Source organism: Monodelphis domestica, chromosome 2 (genome assembly GCF_027887165.1).
Source record: "Monodelphis domestica isolate mMonDom1 chromosome 2, mMonDom1.pri, whole genome shotgun sequence".
Classification (NCBI taxonomy): domain Eukaryota; kingdom Metazoa; phylum Chordata; class Mammalia; order Didelphimorphia; family Didelphidae; genus Monodelphis; species Monodelphis domestica.
In genome coordinates this window covers 274,383,285-274,405,025 of record NC_077228.1, presented here as the reverse complement: position 1 = coordinate 274,405,025, position 21,741 = coordinate 274,383,285, and the positions used below count along the sequence as shown (strand labels likewise).

Below are 21,741 nucleotides of genomic sequence, written 5' to 3'. Positions count from 1 at the left end.
AACTAGTAAACAGTAAAGCTGAGATTTGAACCCAGCTTTTTGAACTCAAAATCCATTTCTTTTTCAACTTTCTCATGTTGCCTCTGGTGTAGAATGGGATCTCCTGGGACTGGATTTTGAGGTGATGTTTGGGGCCTTCTAGAACATGGAATCATAGAATCATAGATTTATAGTTAGAAAGGATCTCAGAGGTCAGCTCATTTCATAGATGAGAAAACTGAGGTTAAGAGAGACCTACCCAAAGGTAACTAAAGATAGTACCAGAGGTGGGATTTAAACCCAGATCCTTTAACTCCAGAATCTATAATCTTTACACTGTTGTACATTATCTCTAGTATGGATTAGAATTGGACATTGTGCTAATAATATATAGGGCCTTCTGTTAGGGGAGAAGCAGGGAGAGAGAGAGAGAGAGATTGACTTTCTGACTTTCCCAAGGTTAAGGCCTATGAGTTGTTGAAGAGTGGAGCATAGAAGGAACCAATGGCTGGTATAAAATAATTATCATTCTAGTGCTGATCCAGGAATGGGAATACAAAAATTGGAATTGGTAAGGAGGGAAGTTGGGACAAAGCAAACACTTTGGATCACTTTCTTTAAACCACATGGGAATGGGAAAACTATCTGGAGTTGAAATGGGCTACATTGGGAGATAGTAAGCAACTATCAATGGAGATCTTTAAGGGAGTTTAAGCTCTGGAGAGGAAATTCTCAATCAGCTATGGATTGAACTAGATAATCTATGGATTTCCTTTTACGTCTGAGAATTTTATTTTATTTAAAAAATTTTTTAAATTTAAAATAACAATTTTATTTTATTTAAAAATTATTTTATTTTTTAATAACATGGGAGTAATTTAAATAGGCTTTGTTTCTCCCCGTATCTCTCCTCTACCCCTTCCCAAAGACTTATTCCTTTTAGCAGAGAATATTTTAAAAAGAGAAAAAATTAAACAAAACAAATCAATACACATTGACAATATCTGACACTATATGCTTTCTTTCTCTCTTCTGAAAATGAGTGAAAGATTGTGTCTTCTGAGTTTCTTCTTTGGGACTATGTTTATTCTTTGTGATTTTGTCACATTTCAGTTGTGATTGTAGTGGGTTCTTCTTTCCTATTACAGTCTTCGAGTCATTGTATACATTGTTTTTCATGATTCTACTTGTATTCTTTGCATCAGTCCATGGAAGTCTTCCCATGCTTTATGATATTTTTGTTGTCAGGCATTTCTTATAGCCTAGTAATTCAATAGCCTACATTCATGGGCCACAGGTTGTTTGTCCTTTATCTTCTGGTTGATCATTGATTTAATTGTAGCTAGTTCTTGGCTACCACAAAAAGTGTGGCAGTTTCTTTGACATCTGGAGGGTTCTGTAGCCTAGGTAGTGATGTTTGGTGCCTTCTAGAACATGGAATCATAGATCTATAGTTCAAAGGGATCTCAGAGGCCAGCCACTTCATCTTATGGCTGAGAAAACTGAGGGAGTTTTTTTTCTGGGAGTTTGAGGGAGACCTGGACATATTAGAAGACACAGTAGCCCATGGGGTATGATTTGTGTGGCTCCCCAAAAGTCCCACCTTCTACAAGAAATCTTTGCCCATCTTTCTTAAGCTTAGTGCCTTCCCTCAGTGATTATTTCTATTTGTTGTTCAGTCTTGTCCAACTCTTTATGACCCCATTTGGGGTTTTCTTGGCAAAGATATTGAAGTGTTTTGCCATTTCCTTCTTCAGTGGATTGTAGCAACCCTGGTCTTCTGACTACAAAAGGAGGGTTCTTTGGACCATACCTGCTGCTTCCCTAAGGCCAGAGGTGGGTAAGCAGGAACGTGAATTGACTAGAAAATCCAGCATATTAAGACTGGTTAAAGGAAATGAGGATACGTCAGCCTGGCCTCCTGACTCCCAATTTACTGATCTTGAATGTAAAATATCTCAGTGTGTGGAGACTATGTGTAATTGAGGCAGTGTAGATTGTGAAGGTTTACAAAGCACTGGTTGAACAGAAAGTGAAAACAATGTTGGATTTGGAAGCAAAGGACCTGGGTTTGTAGCCAGCTTAAGGGGCAAGAAGGACATAATAGTTATAGGACTTCCATAGATTTGAAAGTGTGTCATGGGAAAAAAGGATGAGACTTTTCTGTATATCTGGGGAAGATAGAAATAAGGCCAAAGCTTGGGGGTAACAGTGAATCGTGTTTCAGCTCAATATAATTTTCTGATAATTATCAATCAATAGTCAATCAACAAAACATTTATTAAACATCTACTATGTGCCAGGCACTGGGCTAAGTGCTGGGTATATGAAGAAAAGGCAAAATCACCTCCTACCCTCAAAGGGTTTATATTCTAATGGGGGTGGGGGGTGGGCAGGAAGCATGCATTTTAGTAGGTATACACAAGATACCTACCAGTATCTTTGCCAAGCATACCCCGAATGGAGTCACAAAGAGTTGGGTAGGCCTGGAATGACTGAATGCCAAGACTTTTAGATGAAAAGTATCTGCCTGGCGCAGAGATCCTGGGTTCAAAATGGCTTCAGATACTCCCTAGCTGTGTGACCCCCATTGCCTAGCCCTTACTACCCCTCTGCCTTGGAACCAATATCAGTATTGATTCTAAGATAGAAGGTAAGAGAGAGAGAGAGAGAGAGAGAGAGAGAGAGAGAGAGAGAGAGAGAGAGAGAGAGAGAGAGAGAAAGAAAGAAAGAAAGAAAGAAAGAAAGAAAGAAAGAAAGAAAGAAAGAAAGAAAGAAAGAAAGAAAGAAAGAAAGAAAGGAAGAAAGGAAGAAAGGAAGAAAGGAAGAAAGAAAGAAAGAAAGAAAGAAAGAAAGAAAGAAAGAAAGAAAGAAAGAAAGAAAGAAAGAAAGAAAGAAAGAAAGAAAGAAAGAAAGAAAGAAAGAAAGAAAGAAAGAAAGAAAGAAAGAAAGAAAGAAAGAAAGAAAGAAAGAAAGAAAGAAAGAAAGAAAGAAAGAAAGAAAGACTCATCTGCATGAGTTCAAACCTGGGCTCAGATGCTTACTCATTATGCAACTCTGGGCAAGTCACTTCATCTTGTTTGCCTTTGTTTCCTTATTTGTAAAATGTTGGAAGAAGGAAATGGCAAACTTTTCTGGTAACTTGGCCAAGGAAACCCCACAAATGGGGTCACAAAGAATTAGAAGCAATTGACCAGCAACCTTGCAAAGGAAAAGTACTCTCTGAGCAAGGGTTCTTTTTAAAAAATTATTTAAAAATTTTTTAGTTTCTTTTTTAAGTATTTTCACGTGTTTCCATGATTCATTTTCTTTCCCTTCCCTCTCCCCTCCCGGAACTGACAAGCAATTCCTCTGGGTTGTGCAAATGCTATCACAGCAAGAATTCTTTTTTTTTTAAGTATTTATTTAATTTTTTAAATCCTTGCCTTCGGTCAATCAATATTATGTATTTGTTCCAAGGCAGAAGAGAGTAAGGGCTGGGCAATGGAGGTTAAGTGACTTGCCCAGGGTCACACAGCTAGTGTCTGAGGCTAGATTTGAATTTGGGTCTATCTGACTCCAGGCTCCGTATGCTCTCCACTGTGGGTGGAGGTAGGAGGTGGGAGATAGAAAGCTAATGGTTTGCTGATTTCCTTCCATGAGGGAGGCTTTTCTATAATCCCTCAGTCAATCAGACCAACTAGATCCTTCCTTGCTATGTGACCCTAGGGGCTATTTAACCTCTCTGATTTACATCGCACTTATTATTTGGTAAAAAGATACAGGGCCACTGTTGGATTTGTAGTCAGAGTACCTGAGCTTGAATGCTGTCTTTTCTACTTACTCTTTGTGTGAATTTGGGCAAGTGAGTTAATTTTCCTGGGCCTCAGTTTCCTAACCTGTAAAATGAATACACTAGACTAGATGCTTTCTGAGGTCTCTTCCAATCTTAAATCTATGATTTTACAATCCCAGACACAGCCCAAAAAATCTGCATTCAAGTCTCAGTTCTGATATGGCATTACCGTGTGACTTTGGATAAGTCACTTTCCTTCTTTAGACATCAGTTTAGACAACACTGTAAGACAGGGAAACTCACACTACTGACTGGACTGGACTTTAGTGTGAAAAGAAGTTAATAAACTTTAAAGTTAATAAACTTTTAAAATTATTTTTTTCTAACCCTTGACTTTGGTCAATCAATGCTGTGTATTGGTTCCAAGGCAGAAAAGCAGTAAGGGCTGGGCAATGGGGGCTAAGAGACTTGCCCAGGGTGAGAGACAGTGCGATCTAAGGAGAAGAAGCCCCCTTTCTCCCTGCCCCCCCCCCCGTACCCCCCCATTCAAATCTCGCTAATACCACCTCGATGTGGGACAACCAACAAATTCATTCATCTCTCCGTGTTCCAAGGCCATTCTTTGTGACAGTCGATTTTAAAGCTTGCTGACATCTTCATCCACAGAGTATGAAAATGGAACAAATCACAGGTCTGGCCCCTGCCAAACAATATGTGCACACATATGTAAACACGCAACTATGTATATCTATACATACACACATGCATAAGTGTAAATAATGCCAAAAAGTGGTATTTGTGTCCATGAATGTATTTGAATGAAATTATATTTTTGTAGGTAAGAGAAATATTACATAGATAATAATATAAAGTTAAGAAGAGAAATTAAATAAATGGGACAGGCTGGAAAGGAACAGCAGATCACACCTTTTGGGGTTGTCTGTGTGTGTGTGTGTGTGTGTGTGTGTGTGCGCGCGTATGGGTGTGTGCATGCACGCAAGTGTTTGTGATCTGCTAGTGAATTCAGTGTCCTCAGAAGTCTTGTGACTAGAGACTCAGCTGTGGGTTTATGAGTTAGTTTGAACTTTGTACCTGTTGGTCAAAGCCACTAACCGGTTTACAATCAGCTTCTCGGGTTCTTTGCTTGATGGTTTCTGAGATCATCCTGCAAGGCGGAGGCTGGATGGTCAAGTAAAGTCCTGTATCCACAGAGATGATGTAATATATGCGAGTTGCAATGAGGATGGGCACTTTCAGGCTTTTCTCTAATAAGGGTGGATTTGCATCCATCCACTTTCATTCTGACCCCATCTGACAAAGAGCACGATTTTCTAAACAGCTGGAAGAAATTGGGGCCAGAGTCTCTGACCATGAAATGCCACTTGCTGGATGACCTTAAGTCAGTCCCTTTCCCTGGCCTTAGGCTATCCCTCTGCGAAATGAGGAGCTTGAGAGTAGACCAAATGACTTCCAAGCTCTCTCCCAATTGGGCCCCCTCAGCATATGAGAGGGTTCCACTTTCCTTATCCTCCCAATCCTGACATGGAGTAAGGAATTGTACAGTTCTCTGATAACCTTGTGTTCCTTGATCTAGAATTTGTCTTGTAGTGATGAGTATGAGGTGGAAAAATACTGGATGGTATAGGAGTAAAAATAATAAATACTCCTAGCATTTAAAAAGGATTTTTAATAACAAATCAAAAGAGAGGGAAAAGAAAAAAGGTTCTTTCAGTCAAGTGAGCAGAACAAAGAGAGCCAGAGACTCACACCTGCAGCACTTTACCAAAAGCACAAACACAGAAAAAAGAGCCCCGCAGCAGTGAGGGTCTCAGCCAAATTTATCTCCCAAGCATTCTTACTTAAAATGAGGATATAACTTAAAAGGATGCTGGGAATGTAGCTCAGGTGTTGCAAATTTTCCATCTGCACGATGGGGAATCAGGAGATTTGGATTCTAAGCCTATCTTTGCCACTAACTCACCATGGGCCTTGGATGACTCACTGAAGAGATAGCCAAGGGAAGAAATAAGAACACTGGATTTGGAATCGGAAAGCTTGAGTCCAATGATGCCACTAGCACGGAGAAATCTCTTCTTCTCACTGATCTCGTGAAATGAAGATATACTAAGAATTGTTGGGTTCATTTTTTTCAGTGAACAAAAATTCGTCTTTCTTATCAATATATCTTGTGGGATTTTTATATTTTATTTTTAGTGCAAGTAAGAAAAGATTGGCTTTAGGGATGGTAGGAAAAGAGATGCGAAAGTTGGGTAGACCAAGTGATCTCAGTTGCTGGATGCCTTCTAGAATTTCTCACTTTCTTCTTCACCCTCTATTGAGTCTGTGACTACTTCCTTATAATTCTTCTCTAGGGCAGTCAGGTTTTCCCTGGCCTCAGAGAATTCTCCCTCCCCCATGCCTTCATCCACAGACCAGTGCACGAATGTCCACTTTGCATACCCAAGGTCAAACAGGTGCTGTAGACAGACCCATGCTTCGTGAATGGTGGTTGTATTTTTCAGCAGGCATACTGCCCTCTGTACTGTCTCTACCAGGTACCATTACTGAGACCTGGTGGGGGACTGGGAAGTGATACCAACCTTGATGCCAGTGGGACACCAGTCTATGAACTGAATGCTTCTCTTGGTCTTGGTTGTAGCAATGGCGGCATTAGGCACCAGGCCACCTCAGTACGGCATGCTATTTATCATAAGTTTAAACTCAAGAGAATACAAGTATTTAACCTTAAATATTGACATTGTACTCCTAAAAGATGGAACTCTAACCTCTTTAGCCATTTGGAAATGTTTCAATTGTCATGAAGGTCCATGAACCTTGCCCCTTATTCCAAAACATTTTCTTAATGATGAGACTTTTCTTCCATGATTGGATCTAGAAAAAAAGAAGAAAATGTAATCTCTTCTGGGTTTGATCTTTTGGATTTTAGAATGGTTGAAGTGATTGGCAATTTTTAAATAATAGTTTTTCACTTAGCACAATTATTTTTTTCATAATTGCTTTATTTACATTTCAAAAATAACTTTAAATAGCCTATCTTGGATGTGCTCACCTCCATCCTTATGGGTAACAAAAATAAAATTAAAAAAAAAAGTCAGATACTTGCCATGACGGAGCTTAGGTAATATTCCAGAGATTAGGTAATAAAACATACCACTCCCATCATGGCAGAATGTTGTAAATATCTGATGAGGTCACTGGGTCAAATGTTTTTGCTCCCTTGTTTTTCTTTGACACAAAGGAGGGCTCAGAGGGAGGAGGGAGTTGAATTGATTTTTGTAAATAAAAAAGTCATCAATAAAATGGAAGTTGAAAGAAAACAGAGGCAAAAACCTTCTCAGCTTTGGGAAGCAGATGGGATATGCAAGGCAGTTTCCATTGAAGGATGAAACTCCAGGCAGAGTTTGTTTTGTCTGGTAAAAATATACCACCATTCTGTGTACAAATATGGTGTCTGTTGATTCACCATTGAGAAGACATTGCTTTTGCTTTTTTAATTTTTTTTAAACCCTTAACTTCTGTCAAAATCAATACTATGTATTGGCTCTAAGACAGAAGAGCAATAAGGGCTAGGCAAAGGAGGGTAGGTGACTTGCTCAGGGTCACACAGTTAGGAAGTGTCCAAGACCACATTTGAACCCAGGAGTTCCCATCTCTAGGCTTGGCTCTCAATCCACTGTGCCACCTTGCTGCTCTTTTTTTTTAATTTGTTTGTTTGTTTTATTTGTTTCTCCAACAGTGGGGTTGGGGGTCCCATTGAGTCTCCCAAGCCCCCTTGTGGATGGATGGCTAAGTAGCCCAATAAGGAACTAAACCCAAGGCTCTCCTATTATTATCCCTATGGAATACTGATTATAATAAGAATAAAACAATAACAATGCAAATTATATTTATGTAGACAACTCATTGGGATTCTGTTGCCATCCATCATCAAAGGAGTTAGTGGTACAGAGAAAAGATAACTAGCTCAGAATTCAGAGATCCTGGGTTCAAATCCCCTTTTCTAATTTTATTTGTCTTTAAGACAAGTCCCATAACCTCACTGAGCCTTGATTCCCTCATCTGTGAAATGAGGAAGCTGGATTCAATGGCCCCTCAGGCCCCTTTCATCTCTAGGTCCAAGATCCTTTGAATTCATTTGAGTTTCCCTGTGAGGGAGGCAGTGAGAATATTCAGCTAGTTTTATAGATGAGGAAATTAAGGCTGAAAGTGTTGTTTAAGACCATGGGGCAGGTAGGTTGCACAGTGGATAGATCACCAGACAAGTGAGGAAGTCCTGGGTTCAAATCTGATCTTGGTCACTTCTTAGCTATGTGACCCTGGGCAAGTCATTTAATTCTGTTTGCTAGCTCTTGTCCTTCTGTCTTAGAACCAATACATAGACAGAAAGTAAGAGTTTTCATATATATATTGTAAACCTCAAATTTCCTTAGACTTATAAATGTTGGAAATTTCACCATTGGGATATTTCATACTTGGAAAATTTCTTATTGATAGTCTATTGGAATGGGAACCCCATTGGCATGGGAGGTTCCTTCTCTTCCCTTCTTAAGATTACTTTAGGACAGAGACCCTTTGCTGAACAATGGAAAGGACTTTGACCTATGCTTAAGCATAGAACAGGAATTTCTTTGAGTCTTGATTGATTTTAGAATTGATACAATGGAGATACTCCACCCTATTCAGTCCTAATAGGATTGAGTAAGGGCTGCAGCCTAGATCAAAATTTAATTATTCCAATCTCTACCATACTCAAGTTAACAGGATTTAGAAAGGGCTGTAGCAAAGGAGTATAGATTTAATCATTTGAAAAATATGACCTTCAACAGACATGTGCAAAAACCAGAAACCTCTGGGCGGTCCTGGGTTAAGCGAGAGCCTCCATTGACAGGGAAATTGATGAAGAGTGATTGGTAGATGTGAGGACTGAGGGGAGGCAACTTGGATGGTGTCCTTAAAGATAGGAGGGTCTGGAGACTGGAGGGGGTTGAGTTTTTGGGTCGGTGTGGTTCCTGGGCTCGGAGGAAGCTTGTTCTGAAGGAAGCTGAAGGTGGGGGCCTCTGAGACTGTTTCTCCATTTTGGACACGTGAGTAATAGGGACTGATCTCTTTTCTTTGCCCCAGCTATCTAAGGGCTTGGGCCTTTTGGCCCAGTCTAAACAGAAGGGGTATTTAAGCCCTATTCCCTTCTCTCCCCTTTCTCTCTCCCTCTATCTCTAATTCCTTTCTTACTCCTATTGTAATTAAACTCCAAAAAAGGCTGACGGCTGACTTGAGTTTTTCATTTAGGAATTACATAGCTGATTCCTTGGCGACCTTAAATTAATATATATCAGTCTTTTAAAGTGATTCCCTTGTTACAATATATATATGCATATATATGTATCTCTATACAATACACATGAATACATACATATACACATATATAAGTTCACACAGTAACCCAGGCATATACCCAAAATACTGAAATGGTGGTATGGTCCATCTCATAGGACCAGGAATGGACATCTCTTCTTCTCTCAGTCACTAACTAAACCTTGGGCACATCACATAGCCTGTCTGTGCTTCCGTTTCTTCTTTTATAAAATGAGGATCACAATATTAACATATATTCTTCCTACCTTATAGGATTGAGGTGAGGATTCAATCATGTTCATTAAGTTTGTGGTACTTGACCAGCTCAATAAGTTTTTATTTACAATGTTATCTCCTTCCTTTTCCTGAGTACCCTTATGCCCAGGGCTCTGTTTTTCTAAAGAGTGTTTGCTTTTGTTGTAGCTGGAACAAGAATGGATAAACAGAGGCCATCTTGGAAGGCAGAGCTCTTGCTAAGAAGAAAAGGCCATTCCCTGGACAGATCTCAGGTCTCCAAGATGTCAGGAACTCAGGACTCTCAGGACTCAATGTCTGCTAGCCCAGCACTTCGCCGGACATTAAGTGATTGGGTTCAACCCTTGGATGGGCGAGCAGTGGTGTCAAAGAGTGGTGCTTCTGTGGCCTCAAAGCTAGAGAAAACTAAAAGGGTCTCCAGTGAGTCTGGTGGCCAAAGAAGCAACCACCACAAGGACAAGACCCACAAGAAGGGCCAGCATGTGTTGCTAAAGAACCTAGTGAACTTCCTCACCAAGACAGGATCTGAGGAACAGAGGGAAAAGGGAGAGAAAAAGTCAAAGGAGAAATGTAACTCCATTCCAGACACAAGACACCTAGAAGCATGTGTGGACCCACCAGAGACAACCTTTAGGAAGAAAGACAAGGAAAGAAAAGACAAAAAGTCAAAGGAGAAAGGTGTCTTCCCTCATGGCTCAGAACCCCTAGAGGCATGTGTAGACCCACCAGAGACAACCTTTAGGAAGAAAGACAAGGAAAGAAAAGACAAAAAGTCAAAGGAGAAAGGTGTCTTCTCTCATGGCTCAGAACCCCTAGAGGCATGTGTAGACCCACCAGAGACAACCTTTAGGAAGAAAGACAAGGAAAGAAAAGACAAAAAGTCAAAGGAGAAAGGTGTCTTCTCTCATGACTCAGAACCCCCAGAGGCATGCTTAGACTCACCAGAGACAACTTTTAGGAAGAAAGACAAGAAGTCTGGTTTCAAGAAGGCCTTTTCTTTTAAGAGACATGGCAATGAAGAGGCCAAGAAATCTACAGGCTTGGATGCTGGAAACCCTGAGGCAAAGAGGCCTACAAAGCCTACCTTCCTCCCTTTGTGCATCAGCCACAGACCAGAGAGCCTGACCACCTCTGGTAAGTGGACCTATTTATATTATGTTCCAACTCTGCAGACACCTCCTCCTTCCTCCTCCAAGTGGCCAGCTTTAGGGTAGGTTTGGCAATTTTTAAAGAGTGGAAGGTCCCCTCTGTTCCTTTATGGGTAGGGAGAACATCCTAGCTGTCTCTAGGTCATTCTCCTCCACAGTGTCTCACTCCCCACCCCAAGTCACTGCTAGAATCGGACTAGGATTGACCAAGTCCATTGGCAGAATTGCTATGAAGGTATCCCACCCTTCCCCCCAGAACCAAGAAAGGGCAGTGGTGATAAGAGGACAAAAGCTCACTCTCTCTTTCAGAAAGGTAATTAAAAAACTATCATTGACATTTTACAGATGGGGAAACTGAGGCTTGGGTGAAGATCACATGGCATGTTAGTAGCAGAGCTGGGACTAAACACTAGGTCTCATAATTCTTTGTGCAGTTCTCTTTACAGCCCAGGTGGGTTGTTTCTACTCTAGCTACCTCCTATTTTTGCTTCTTATCACCCTTTAATTGCTCCATATTTTGCCCACCCCCCAACCTAGAAACACCCACTGAGAACCTTTTACCTTTACTTTATTCTCATGGCATGGAGGAAAGGATCAGATAACCCCAGGAATGGAAAAGATTAATAATTAATAAGAAAGTGCTCTTCTTTCCAGGGGAACTAGTCTTTTAAAAGGAGGAGAAATGCTTAACTCAAAGGAATGATTTTCTAATGGTAAAATTTCAGGCACCTCAAGGGAGGAGAGTGGATAGAGTACTGTACTAAGCTTGGGGTCAACAAGATTTATCTTCCTGGGTTCCAATCCAATTTGAGACACCAACTAGCTGTATGACCCTGGGAAAGTCATTTAACCCTGTTTGCCTCAGTTTCCTTATCTGTAAAATGAGTTGGAGAAGGAAATGGCAAACCATTCTTGGATCTTTGCCAAGAAAACACTAAATGAGGTAACAAAGAGTCAGGCATGACTGAAAGGACTGAAGTTCCCAGTGCCCATGGAAGCATGAGTCAGGGGGCCTCCGAAGGCTGGACTAGGAGTCCTGGTACATAATAACTGAAAGAGGTTGTGGAGATCCAACCTTCTCATTCTATAGACGAAGACCTTAGTGGGTCCAAAGAATTTAGCCAGTGAAACTTTTGTGAAGCATTATGTTTGTGGGACCAAGCTAAATATTGTGAATAACAAGGAAGGCAAAAAGAGTCCCTGCCGGGGGCAGCTGGGTAGCTCAGTGTGTTGAGAGCCAGGCCTAGAGATAGGAGGTCCTAGGTTCAAATCTGGCCTCAGACACTTCCCAGCTGTGTGACCCTGGGCAAGTCACTTGACCCCCATTGCCTAGCCCTTACCACTCTTTTGCCTTGGAGCCAATACACAGTATTGACTCCAAGAAGGAAGGTAAGGGTTAAAAAAAAAAAAAAGAGTCCCTGCCGTCAAGGAGAGTACATTCTAAGGGGAAAGACATGTAAATAACTAGGCCCATATAAGAAATATGCAAAGATGCTGCTGCCAGGTGGCTCAGTGGATAGAGTACTAGACTTGGAGTCAGGAGGACCTAGGTACAAATTTGGCCTCAGGTACTTCCTACCTTCATGACCCTGGACAAGTCACTTGACCTTGTCTGCCTAGCCTTTACCCTTCTGACTTAAGAGTATATACTAGGACAGAAAGTCAGAGTTTAAAAAAAAATGCAAAGGAGATGGAAGATAATCTAAAAGAAGGCACTGGAGTCCTGGGAGGACTAGGAAAGGCTTCCTTCAGAAGGGGAGACTTGGACTGAATAACTTGCCCAAAGTCACACAACTGGTAAAATAGCAGAGCTGAGATTTGAACCCTTTCCTTTATGCCCCAGATCAGGAAACTTGAGTTTTGTCACTTACTAACTGTGTACCTTTGGATGAATCACCTAGACTCTTTGAGCCCCAATTTGAGCCCTGTTTGTCAAATGGGAGTAATAATAAGTCAAGCCCTGAACCTACAAACAAGATGATGGATCTCCAAGCACTTTATAAACTTTAAAGTGGGTCAGAAATGAAGGCTGCCATGGTGATGATAATATTGCTTCTCCTATTCACATGTATGCTCCTTGGCAATGGGGATTGTTTTGCTTGGTCTTTCTTTGCATCCCTATTGTTTAACACGGTGCCTGGCATATAACAAGAGCTGAATAAATACTTGCCAGCTGATTGACTTGGTTTTTTTTGTTTTTTAATTTAAACCCTTACCTTCTGTCTTAGAGTCAATTCTGTGAATTGGTTCCAAGGCAGAAGAGAGCTAGGCAATGGGGATTAAGTGACTTGCCTAAGGTCATACAGCTAGGAAGTGTCTTTATCCAGATTTGAACCCAGGACCTGTCTCTCAATCCATTGAGCCACCCAGCTGCCCCTTAACTTGTTGACTGATAGATCATATCTCTTCCCATATGAATGTCTTCTTGTGACTTGTTGGCCAGGACCCAACGTCAGCCAGAAAACTCATTCTGCCACTTTGCTCTTAGTTACAGATTCCCTGGCCATTTAAAACACATTTGTTTCTGTTTCCAGAGTCCGAGGAGGATGAAGTACATGAGAAGGGCACGTCCACAGAAGTCAGGACTCTCAGTTCTACTGGACTTTCCAAGCAAGCTGGGCTGCCCCCGCCAGAGGAAAAGCCACCTCCTGACAGAAGCTATGAAACTAGTGAGCATCCATCACTTTAATGAAGGTCTTGGGTGGACTTTTGCTCTGAGCTCCTGGGCTGGGGAGGCAGCCTGATTCACAGATTCTTGGTCTCACAGAATGCTAGAGCTGGCCATTAGGTCAATTCCCCTGAGCAGGATTGTGAGCAAAATGAGGATTGTAGAGCTATAGCATGATTGTTGTCCTCCCTACTCGAAGAGGACCACAATGGCACCATCGTGTCAGGGTCATTGAAGCTCTGAAGGTTCAGACACAAATAGGCTGGGTGAATATTTGGGATCTCTAAATTTGTGCCCCTCATGTTTCTTTTGAGCTACCCTAATTCTGCTTTGCTCATGGGGCCCAGAGCCTTCTTTGGCGAGGGCACATCATGCAGGATGGGCTTGGGCCAGTGTCTCTCCTGTCTCACAACTGATTCTAAAGTTCTTCAGGGAGTGTCCTTGTAGGACTTCGTCAGGCCTCATAGAGTTATAAGAGACCAAGGAGCATTGGCCCATCTTTATCTTTATCTTTAAAATGAGAGAGTTGCTCTGTAAGGTCTTTGGACAGCTATAGATATACAATATATATGTGTGTGTATATATATATACACACATAAAGAGAGCAACTCTCTCATTTCCTTTTACTTTATTATTTTAAAAAAAGCCAAAATCTTACTTACCTTCCATCTTGGAATCAATACTTTGTATTGGTTCCAAATCAGAAGAGTGGTAAGGGCTAGGCAATGGGGGTCAAGTGACGGAAGTGTCTGAGGCCATATACATTTAAACCTAGGACTTCCCTTCTCTAAGGTTTAACTCTCAATCTACTGAGCTACCTAACTGTCTCCAACTCATTTTAAAGATGAAGATGGTATGATTCAGTGAAAAGGACAGTGACTCGAATCAGAAGTCCTGGGTTCAAATCTTGACTCTGATAAATATAACCTAGGTAATCTTGGGCAAGTCATTTAATCTCTTTCCTCATCTGTAAAATGAGGGGGCTGGACTCCATGGCCTCTAAGGTCCCTCCAAGCTTTAGCTCTGGGGTCCTATGAAACTGAAGTCCAGAGATGGGAAGCAATTTGCCCAAGGCAACACAATTGGTTTGTCGGTGGCAAAACTGGCACCCCAAACCAGTGCTGACTCCCAATCCAGGGTCCTTTTCTCTTTAATAGGGTGTTCTATTTCTTGTTCTTCTCGAGGCCCTGGAACCAGAAGAGTTCCATTTGTTTCAGAAAATGACTTGGGGGAAATCAGCTCACATTCACTTGGTCAATGGACAGGATTACCAGACTGCCTAATCAATATAGTTATAGCCCTCCTCCATCCCTGTTCCCTGCCCCCCTCCACCAATGTCCTACCTGCTGGACTGAGTTTCTTCTTGAGATGGATAAATTATATAGTAAGCCAAGAGCCTTGAGTGCCAGATTGTGTTTCAAGAAAACAAATTTGGGCATCTCAGTGGATAGAGAGCCAGGCTTAGAGATAGGAGGTCCCGAGTTCAAATGTGGTCTAAGACACTTCCTAGCTGTGAGCTGTGTGACCCTGGGCAAGTCACTTAACCCCCATTGCCTTGCCCTTACTTCTCTTCTGCCTTGGAACCAGTACACAGTATTGATTCTAAGATGGAAGATAAGGGTTATAAAAAAGAAAGAAAACAATATTTTCACTTGAGAAACATTTCTGAATGATAAAAAGTAGCCCAACTCTCTTGTTTTCCTTTAGTTGACATTATTATCCAGAAGATAGTTGCTGTTCTCAGAGAAGAAGGAGACAGATGGGATGAAAAGGTAAGAGGCAAGCCCTTGGGATGCCCAGACCCAGTATCTCCACTTGGTTTCATCCACTTAAAATCGCTGTCTAGTCAAAGCTTATCCAGGACCCACTTCTTTCCTGAAATGTACTTATAGGATCACAGATTTAGAGCTGGAAGGCATCTTGGACATCATTGAGGCTTATCTCGGCCTCCAGTACCTGAGCCAATGGAAGCAAACAAAGTTTAGGTGACTTGTCCATGGTCACACCGCTAGGAAGAATGGAGGCCAGGTTCAAACTCATGTCCTCCGGACTCCAAACCCAGCACTCTATACGCTACACCAGGATGCCTGTGATATCTCCCAGACCTTTAGAATTCTCTCCCATCTCAGGGCTTGATCCTGCATATGTGTTACCATTCACCATACAAAAAAACCCTTACGGGGGCAGCTGGGTAATTCAGTGGATTGAGAGTCAGGTCCAGAGATGGAAGGCTCTGCCTTCAAATCTGGCCTCAGACACATCCCAGCTGTGTGACCCTGGACAAGTCACTTACCCCCCATTGCCTAGCTCTTACCACTCTTCTGCCTTGAAACCAATACTGTATTGATTCCAAGTTGGAAAGTGAGAGTTTAAAAACAAACAAACAAACCAACCCTTACAGTGTTACATACATGGGTGCTATTATTATTATAATTACACATAATTAGTGGTACCAAAATTAGTGGGAATAATTGGTTGTTCTTTTTTCATTCCTTATGCAAGGTAGTCCAGTGTGGTAGACAGATAATTGGGAAATCAGATCCCTGGGTTCTAATCTTGGCTTTCATCCTATGACCATCATCATGTCTTCTGTCTGGATCCAAGTTTCATCTTCTGTAAAATGAAGGGGTTAGTCTCTAAGGTCCTTTCTAGTTCTGACAATCTAAATTCCTCTGTCTCCCTTTAAGGATCAGGCAGCTAGATGGTACAGTGGATAGAGTCAGATCTGGAATCGGGAAGGCTTGTGTTCAAATCTGGCATCTGACATTTACTAGCTGTGTGATCCTGGACAAGTCACTTAACCCTGTGTGCCTCTGTTTCCTCATCTGTGAAATGATCTAGAGAAAGAAATGATAAGCCACTCCACTATCTGCCAAGAAAACCCCAAATGGGGTCACAGAGTCTGACTCAACTGAAAAACAACTAAAGAGCAAAGTGTCTCCCCAGCTATATATATAAATTCCTTCAAGGCTAGCAATTAGTTTTTTCCCTTCTCTGGATTCCTCCCCTAGACCTAATCAGAGCCTGCACAATCATTTGTGTGCCTCTGGGGGGTTGACAATCACACCCTCTTTGTATTAGTTAACAACAGTTTGAACCCTTACTGTAGTGAATACAACTTGACTCAACAGAGATAGTATGTTCCTTGGAAAGTAGGATTTTTTGACATTAAAATGTAGCCATATAAAATATCAAATTTAAGTAGAGGGGCAGCTAGGGGCCTCAGTGGGTAGTGCAACAGGCCTAGAATCTGGAAGACCTGGGTTCAAATCTGGCCTCAGACACTTCCTAGCTATGTGACCTTGGGCAAGTCACTTAACCTCCACTGTCAACCCCTTGTCATTCTTCTGCCTCGGAACTAAAACAGAGTATTGATTCTAAGACAGAAAGTAAAAACTCAAAAAAACCCCAAAACACAATTCATTGTCCCTTAGTTAAGAACCCCACCCATCTACTCCAATTCCCTCATCAGCAAACAAGCAAATATTTATTAAGCAGCTGGAAATTTTTTATAGAGGAGGAAAATGAGGCCCATGGAGAGAAAAAGTGATTTCCCCAAGTTAGCAAGCAGCAGAGTTGGGTGGGGTTTGAACCCAGGGGTTCAGCCTCAAAATCCCATGCTTGCCTACAGCTGCCAGCAGCCACAAAATGGGGTTATTCCTGGGTGAGCCCCTCAGAAGGGAAGTTGGAGATGCGGGAAAATGGGTGATGGGCTTTAGAGATAAAAGAGAGCATGAGAAAGGAAGAAAGACTCAGACAAGAGAACTGCAGCAAAGCCCAAACCTCACAGCCCAAACTCACGGCTCTTGGTGGAATTGAGCTTACTGGTTTTGGGACATATTGGCTTTTATTGGGGGGTAACCAAAAGAAAGGGGGGAAGGGAGATAGGTAGCATTATGAGGTCATCATCCCAAGATATAGGCCTGCGTTTGAAAGTGTCAAAATCTCCAACCAAGACCTTCGTCACCGATATCCACCCATCTCATGGATTTCAGGTCCCGTTAGATCTTAGGCTTTCTGCAGAGTGTAATGGCTCTATTGCGATCCCTTTGACTGACCTCAGACGTAATAATTGGTGCCAGTCCCGAGATGTTTAACAAATGCTTGCAGGTTCTTCCAGTCTCAAGCTTTGGGGGCCAATATCTGTAAAGAGCTTAACCTTCAAGATCAAAAGCATTATTACTGATTCCAATGTACTTTCTGTTTTAAAAAAGGAAAGAAAGGAAAGAGATGAAAAATCAAATGCCCCATAATAAATATAAAAACCTAATAATAAAATTTTTGAACTTGTGGCTCACATTTCGTGTGGTAATGTTTTAGCCAAGCAGAGGTTTCTCACTCCAAAATGAGATCCATTTCCTATTTTAACTTGACCATGATTCCCAGCGAGTGTATACAAAGCTTTTCAAAATATAGTAGCACAATTAATACCGAATCTAAAAAGTAGCAATATTCCCAAAGTGTAACATTCTATTTGGTTGTTGAACCACTACATCTCCTTTTCAATTAAAAGATAGATTTTTAAATTAAATGCAATTTAAAGCCAAATTAATTTTTATACAAGCCTAGTTGAATAAAGCATGCTTTTTGTAGGCTGTGAATAACTAGGTTAAAAGCATTATCACATATACATTTTGGACAATATGCACAATTTCTGCTGTAAGTGAATAGTATCCAATGTACTGTTGTGACATTTCCAATTGTAACATTTGAGTAACATGGAAGAATTCCAACAAAATAATTGCAAGTAACATTTTGTACAATACAATTTGAAATTTTAAGGTACATGAAAAGAGTCGACTCATTACAAATATCCATAGACTTTTAGAATAGATGTTTGCAAGTAAACCAGTAATAATTGTTTGCAGATAAACTTCCTCTTAGTCAAAGTTCATTAGACCTGTTCTGAGGCCAGTGGCTGTGCCTTGGTTGTTTGTCTGCTGTTCTGCTACTATCTGGTCACTTTGATGTCTCGTAGGTGGTGCTGGACAGACATCTGCTTTCTCTGCTCTCTGGGCTGTCCTTCTCTGGGAATGCTTCATGATTCTGGTTTTCTTCTATGCATTTCTGATATCTGTGAAAATAAAAGCAGAACCTCGACCCCAAGTGATTGAGTCACTGGGTTTTTTAAACTCTATTTCTCTTAGAAATAGTTTGCTCGAAATTATCTGATAATATCCTTTTTGGTTTTGAATTTGGGCTTTTACATTTCTTTTAGCCCTTTCTCCAGTTTCTCGTCTTGTAGAATTTTCTGGGATACCAGTCTTATGAGTGATGTTCCATAATTTGCCCAATTTTGCCCATCTCTTGTTGGTATAAGCATTGTTACTCCAATTTTTGAACTGTTTTGGAATGCCCAAATATGTAGAAGTGTTTAACCAATGTACTATAGCATGGTGTATTTTTTCTCCATTTTGAGCTGTGACCAATATAGTATGAGAATGAGTTTCTATAATCACATATATATGTTTCAATTTTCCAAAATGGTCATATTGTAAAATATCCACTTGACACAATTGTGCAGGTCTTAAAAGACTCCCCAACCCAGGCTGCTTCCCACAATCTTGCCCTTCCTTTCTGCATTCCAGATCAAAGAAGACCCAAGTTTTAGGGTGGTCTTGGAGAATCTCTCCTTTACCTCCTTCCAAACCTTGACAGATGCCCTCGTCGATCAGAACAAGAACCAGAAGGAGCCAGATAGGAGTCGACAAGAGAGACGCTACCAGTTTGCCGTTTATCTGACTAACAAATTTGCAGGCAACGCTAACCACGCTGTCCTCCGCTTCATGGGCTGCAGAGACCACGCAGTCCCGCACACATTTGGCCATATACCTTACAACAATGAGCAGGCAAGTGGGGGCAGGGACCAGGCGCCACACAATATCCAAGAGTTTTGGGGTGTCATCAGTAGAAGCCACTCAACGCTTTTAAAGGGAGATCTGCCCCCAAAGTGGGTTCTTCCCGTTTCTGCTCTCTGCTCATTCAAATTCTACCCAACCTTCATAGCATAGCTCAATTCCGAGCTCTTCCACAATTCTTTCCCTCATCACTCTGACTGCTGGAAATTTCTCCCTTCTCCAATTTTCTCTCTCAATTTTTCTCATGGTATATAATACCACAAAGCAATCAAGGCAGAATTGGAAGAGTTGGGCAAGTCACTTAACTGAGCCTCAGTTTCTACACCTATAAGATTAGAAATGATCTCTTCTCTGTCTACCTCACAGAAAAAATTAAATGGGATAATGGGCATGAATTTATTTTGTATAGTATGAATGAATGAATATTTCAGTTATGTGTCTATAGGCTTTAACAGCCTGTAATTCAAGTGCAACATCCTATGTTAGGTCTTGGGGAGATGTAGAGATAATATATATATATATATATATAATATATATTTATATAAATATACACATATAAATAAATATATAAATATACTATATATAATTTTATAGAAATAAATATATAAAGATGAATTAAGGAACAGGGCCTGACCTCAATGGCTAGTTGGCACAGTGGCTAGAGCACTGGAATTGGAATCAAAAAGACTCATCTTCATGAGTTCAAATCTGGGTTCAGAAACTTACTAGCAGTGTGTCCTTGGACAAGTCACTCAAGCACTTTTTGCCTTAGTTCATCTCTAAAATGAGGACTAGAGAAGGAAATGGCAAACTACTTTAATATCTTTGCCAAGCAAATCCATGAACAACAACAAACATTCTGATCTCCACTCAGCAGATTGGCAAACTGAGTTTCGGAGAGGTTACGTGATTTGCTCCGGCTCACACAGCTATCAGGCTCAGGCTAGATCTGGCTTTACGGGGTGTCCATGTGGTCTCACACATGTCCCTTTCCTCTTAGAGAATTAGGAAAGGCGGATTACAACCATTTTGCTTCGGTAGCCTATAAGAATGATTCCAAGATTGCTCTATAGCAAAAATGAATAACATGGAAAAAGGTATCAAGTGATAACATTTGTACAAACAAGTGGAATTGCTTATTGGCTCTGGGAGGGGGAAAGGAAGAGGAGAGGGAAGAGAACAAGAATCATGTAACCATGGGAAAATATTTTTTAAATTAATTTTTTTTAAAACCCTTACCTTCCATCTTGGAATCAATACTGTGTATTGGTTCCAAGGCAGAAGAGGACTAGGCAATGGGGGTTAAGTGACTTGCCCAGGGTCACCCAGCTATGAAGTGTCTGAGGCCAGATTTGAACCTATGACCTCCCATCTCTCAGCCTGGTTGTCAATCCACTCAGCCACCCAACTGCCCCCTAAAATAAATGAATTTTTAAAAAAGGGAAAAAAAGAATGATTACAGTTGGTTAAAAAAATGACTAAAAGAAAGCCTGTCTCACTGGCCTGGCTTCCGTCTTCTAGCCTTGGTAATCATTTGTTTATTCAGTCAGTACCTGGGATATGCCTTGCTTTCATTTATTCATTCATCAAAGTTCTCCAGTCTGGCTTCATCTGCCTCTCTACCTAACCATGGTCCTCTGACCTACTGTTTTAATGTATCATTAGGCTCTATTAAGTGGGATCAGTCAGATCCCAAAGTGTCTTCAAAGGTAAGATCTGTATCTAAAAATGGTGTCCATTTTCTCTTTATAGTATGGGGCAAGTTCACCCTTCCACAGTCCAGATTGAAGCTCAAGCCTCTCTGTTTTTTCGAGTTGCCAGACAATTGGAGCCATTAAGAGATGGGAATACGCTTTCTTGGACCCACAAAGTAATGCTTCATGAACCTACTTGAAACCAAGAGGATAAAATCTCTGAGTGCTCCAATGCCTTTTAGATCATCTAATGATTGATTGGTCACTTCTTATTGAAACAGAGGATGCACCAGTGTGGGCATCAAGCCAGTTCTCTGGGAGAGTTTCCTGTTGCAAAGAAATAGTGACTCAGTTTGATGAACCCTCCAATTCATTTCAACAGATACCTCTTGTGTGTGCTCTCTGCATGCCAGGTAGAGCCCTGCTAGAGGTTATAAAGCGGAGCATAGGCATAGAGAGAGCCATTGGTGGCAAAGTGACTCTGTAGCTCTGGAATCAGAGCTATGGAATCAGAGCTACATTTCCCTTCTCTGAGGGTTAGTTTCTTCATCTGTCAAATGGGGAGGATACTTGTACTTTCTACTTCACAGGGCAGTTGTGAAGAAAGCACCTTGTGAACATTAATGAGCTTTAGAAATATAAATTATTATTATTATTATTATTATTATCCTCAAGGAGCTCAGGGTTCAGTGGGAATGATAAAACATTCATATAATTCACTACAATGCATATGGGTGATATGATAGGTGCCATGATGGAGTTGCAAAGGTTTATGGAATCTGGTGTCATGGAGAAGGGTATAAATGTGTAAGGGAAGGAGAGAGGGAGATGAAGAGGGAGAGAGAGAGAGAGAGAGAGAGAGAGAGAGAGAGAGAGAGAGAGAGAGAGAGAGAGAGAGATAGTGAGCAGAGAAAGAGGCAGAGAGAAAGAAAGAGAAACAGAGAAGGCAGGGGAGAGAGAGAGGAGAGAGGAGAGAGGAGAGAGAGAGAGA

The 21,741-nt window shown here is 41.2% G+C and overlaps 1 protein-coding gene across 1 annotated transcript; it reads left to right on the top strand.

Moving 5' to 3' along the window:
* The first annotated feature begins 1,574 nt into the window (after positions 1–1,574).
* On the top strand, positions 1,575–20,950 carry BNIP5 (BCL2 interacting protein 5). The gene is made up of 6 exons (XM_056814710.1): positions 1,575–1,815; positions 9,551–10,516; positions 13,065–13,199; positions 14,906–14,970; positions 18,787–19,148; positions 20,809–20,950. Exons 2-6 carry the CDS (start codon positions 9,562–9,564, stop codon positions 20,948–20,950), a joined length of 1,659 nt encoding a protein of 552 aa, XP_056670688.1. The 5' UTR covers positions 1,575–1,815; positions 9,551–9,561.
* Positions 20,951–21,741: the final 791 nt, after the last annotated feature.

Excerpts from the sequence above, each read along its gene's own strand:
- BNIP5 (XM_056814710.1), top strand. The coding sequence starts at position 9,562 with ATGGATAAACAGAGGCCATCTTGGAAGGCAGAGCTCTTGCTAAGAAGA. Across the intron at positions 10,517-13,064 it reads AGAGAGCCTGACCACCTCTG|AGTCCGAGGAGGATGAAGTA; the intron begins GTAAGTGGACCT and ends TTCTGTTTCCAG. Across the intron at positions 13,200-14,905 it reads TGACAGAAGCTATGAAACTA|TTGACATTATTATCCAGAAG; the intron begins GTGAGCATCCAT and ends GTTTTCCTTTAG.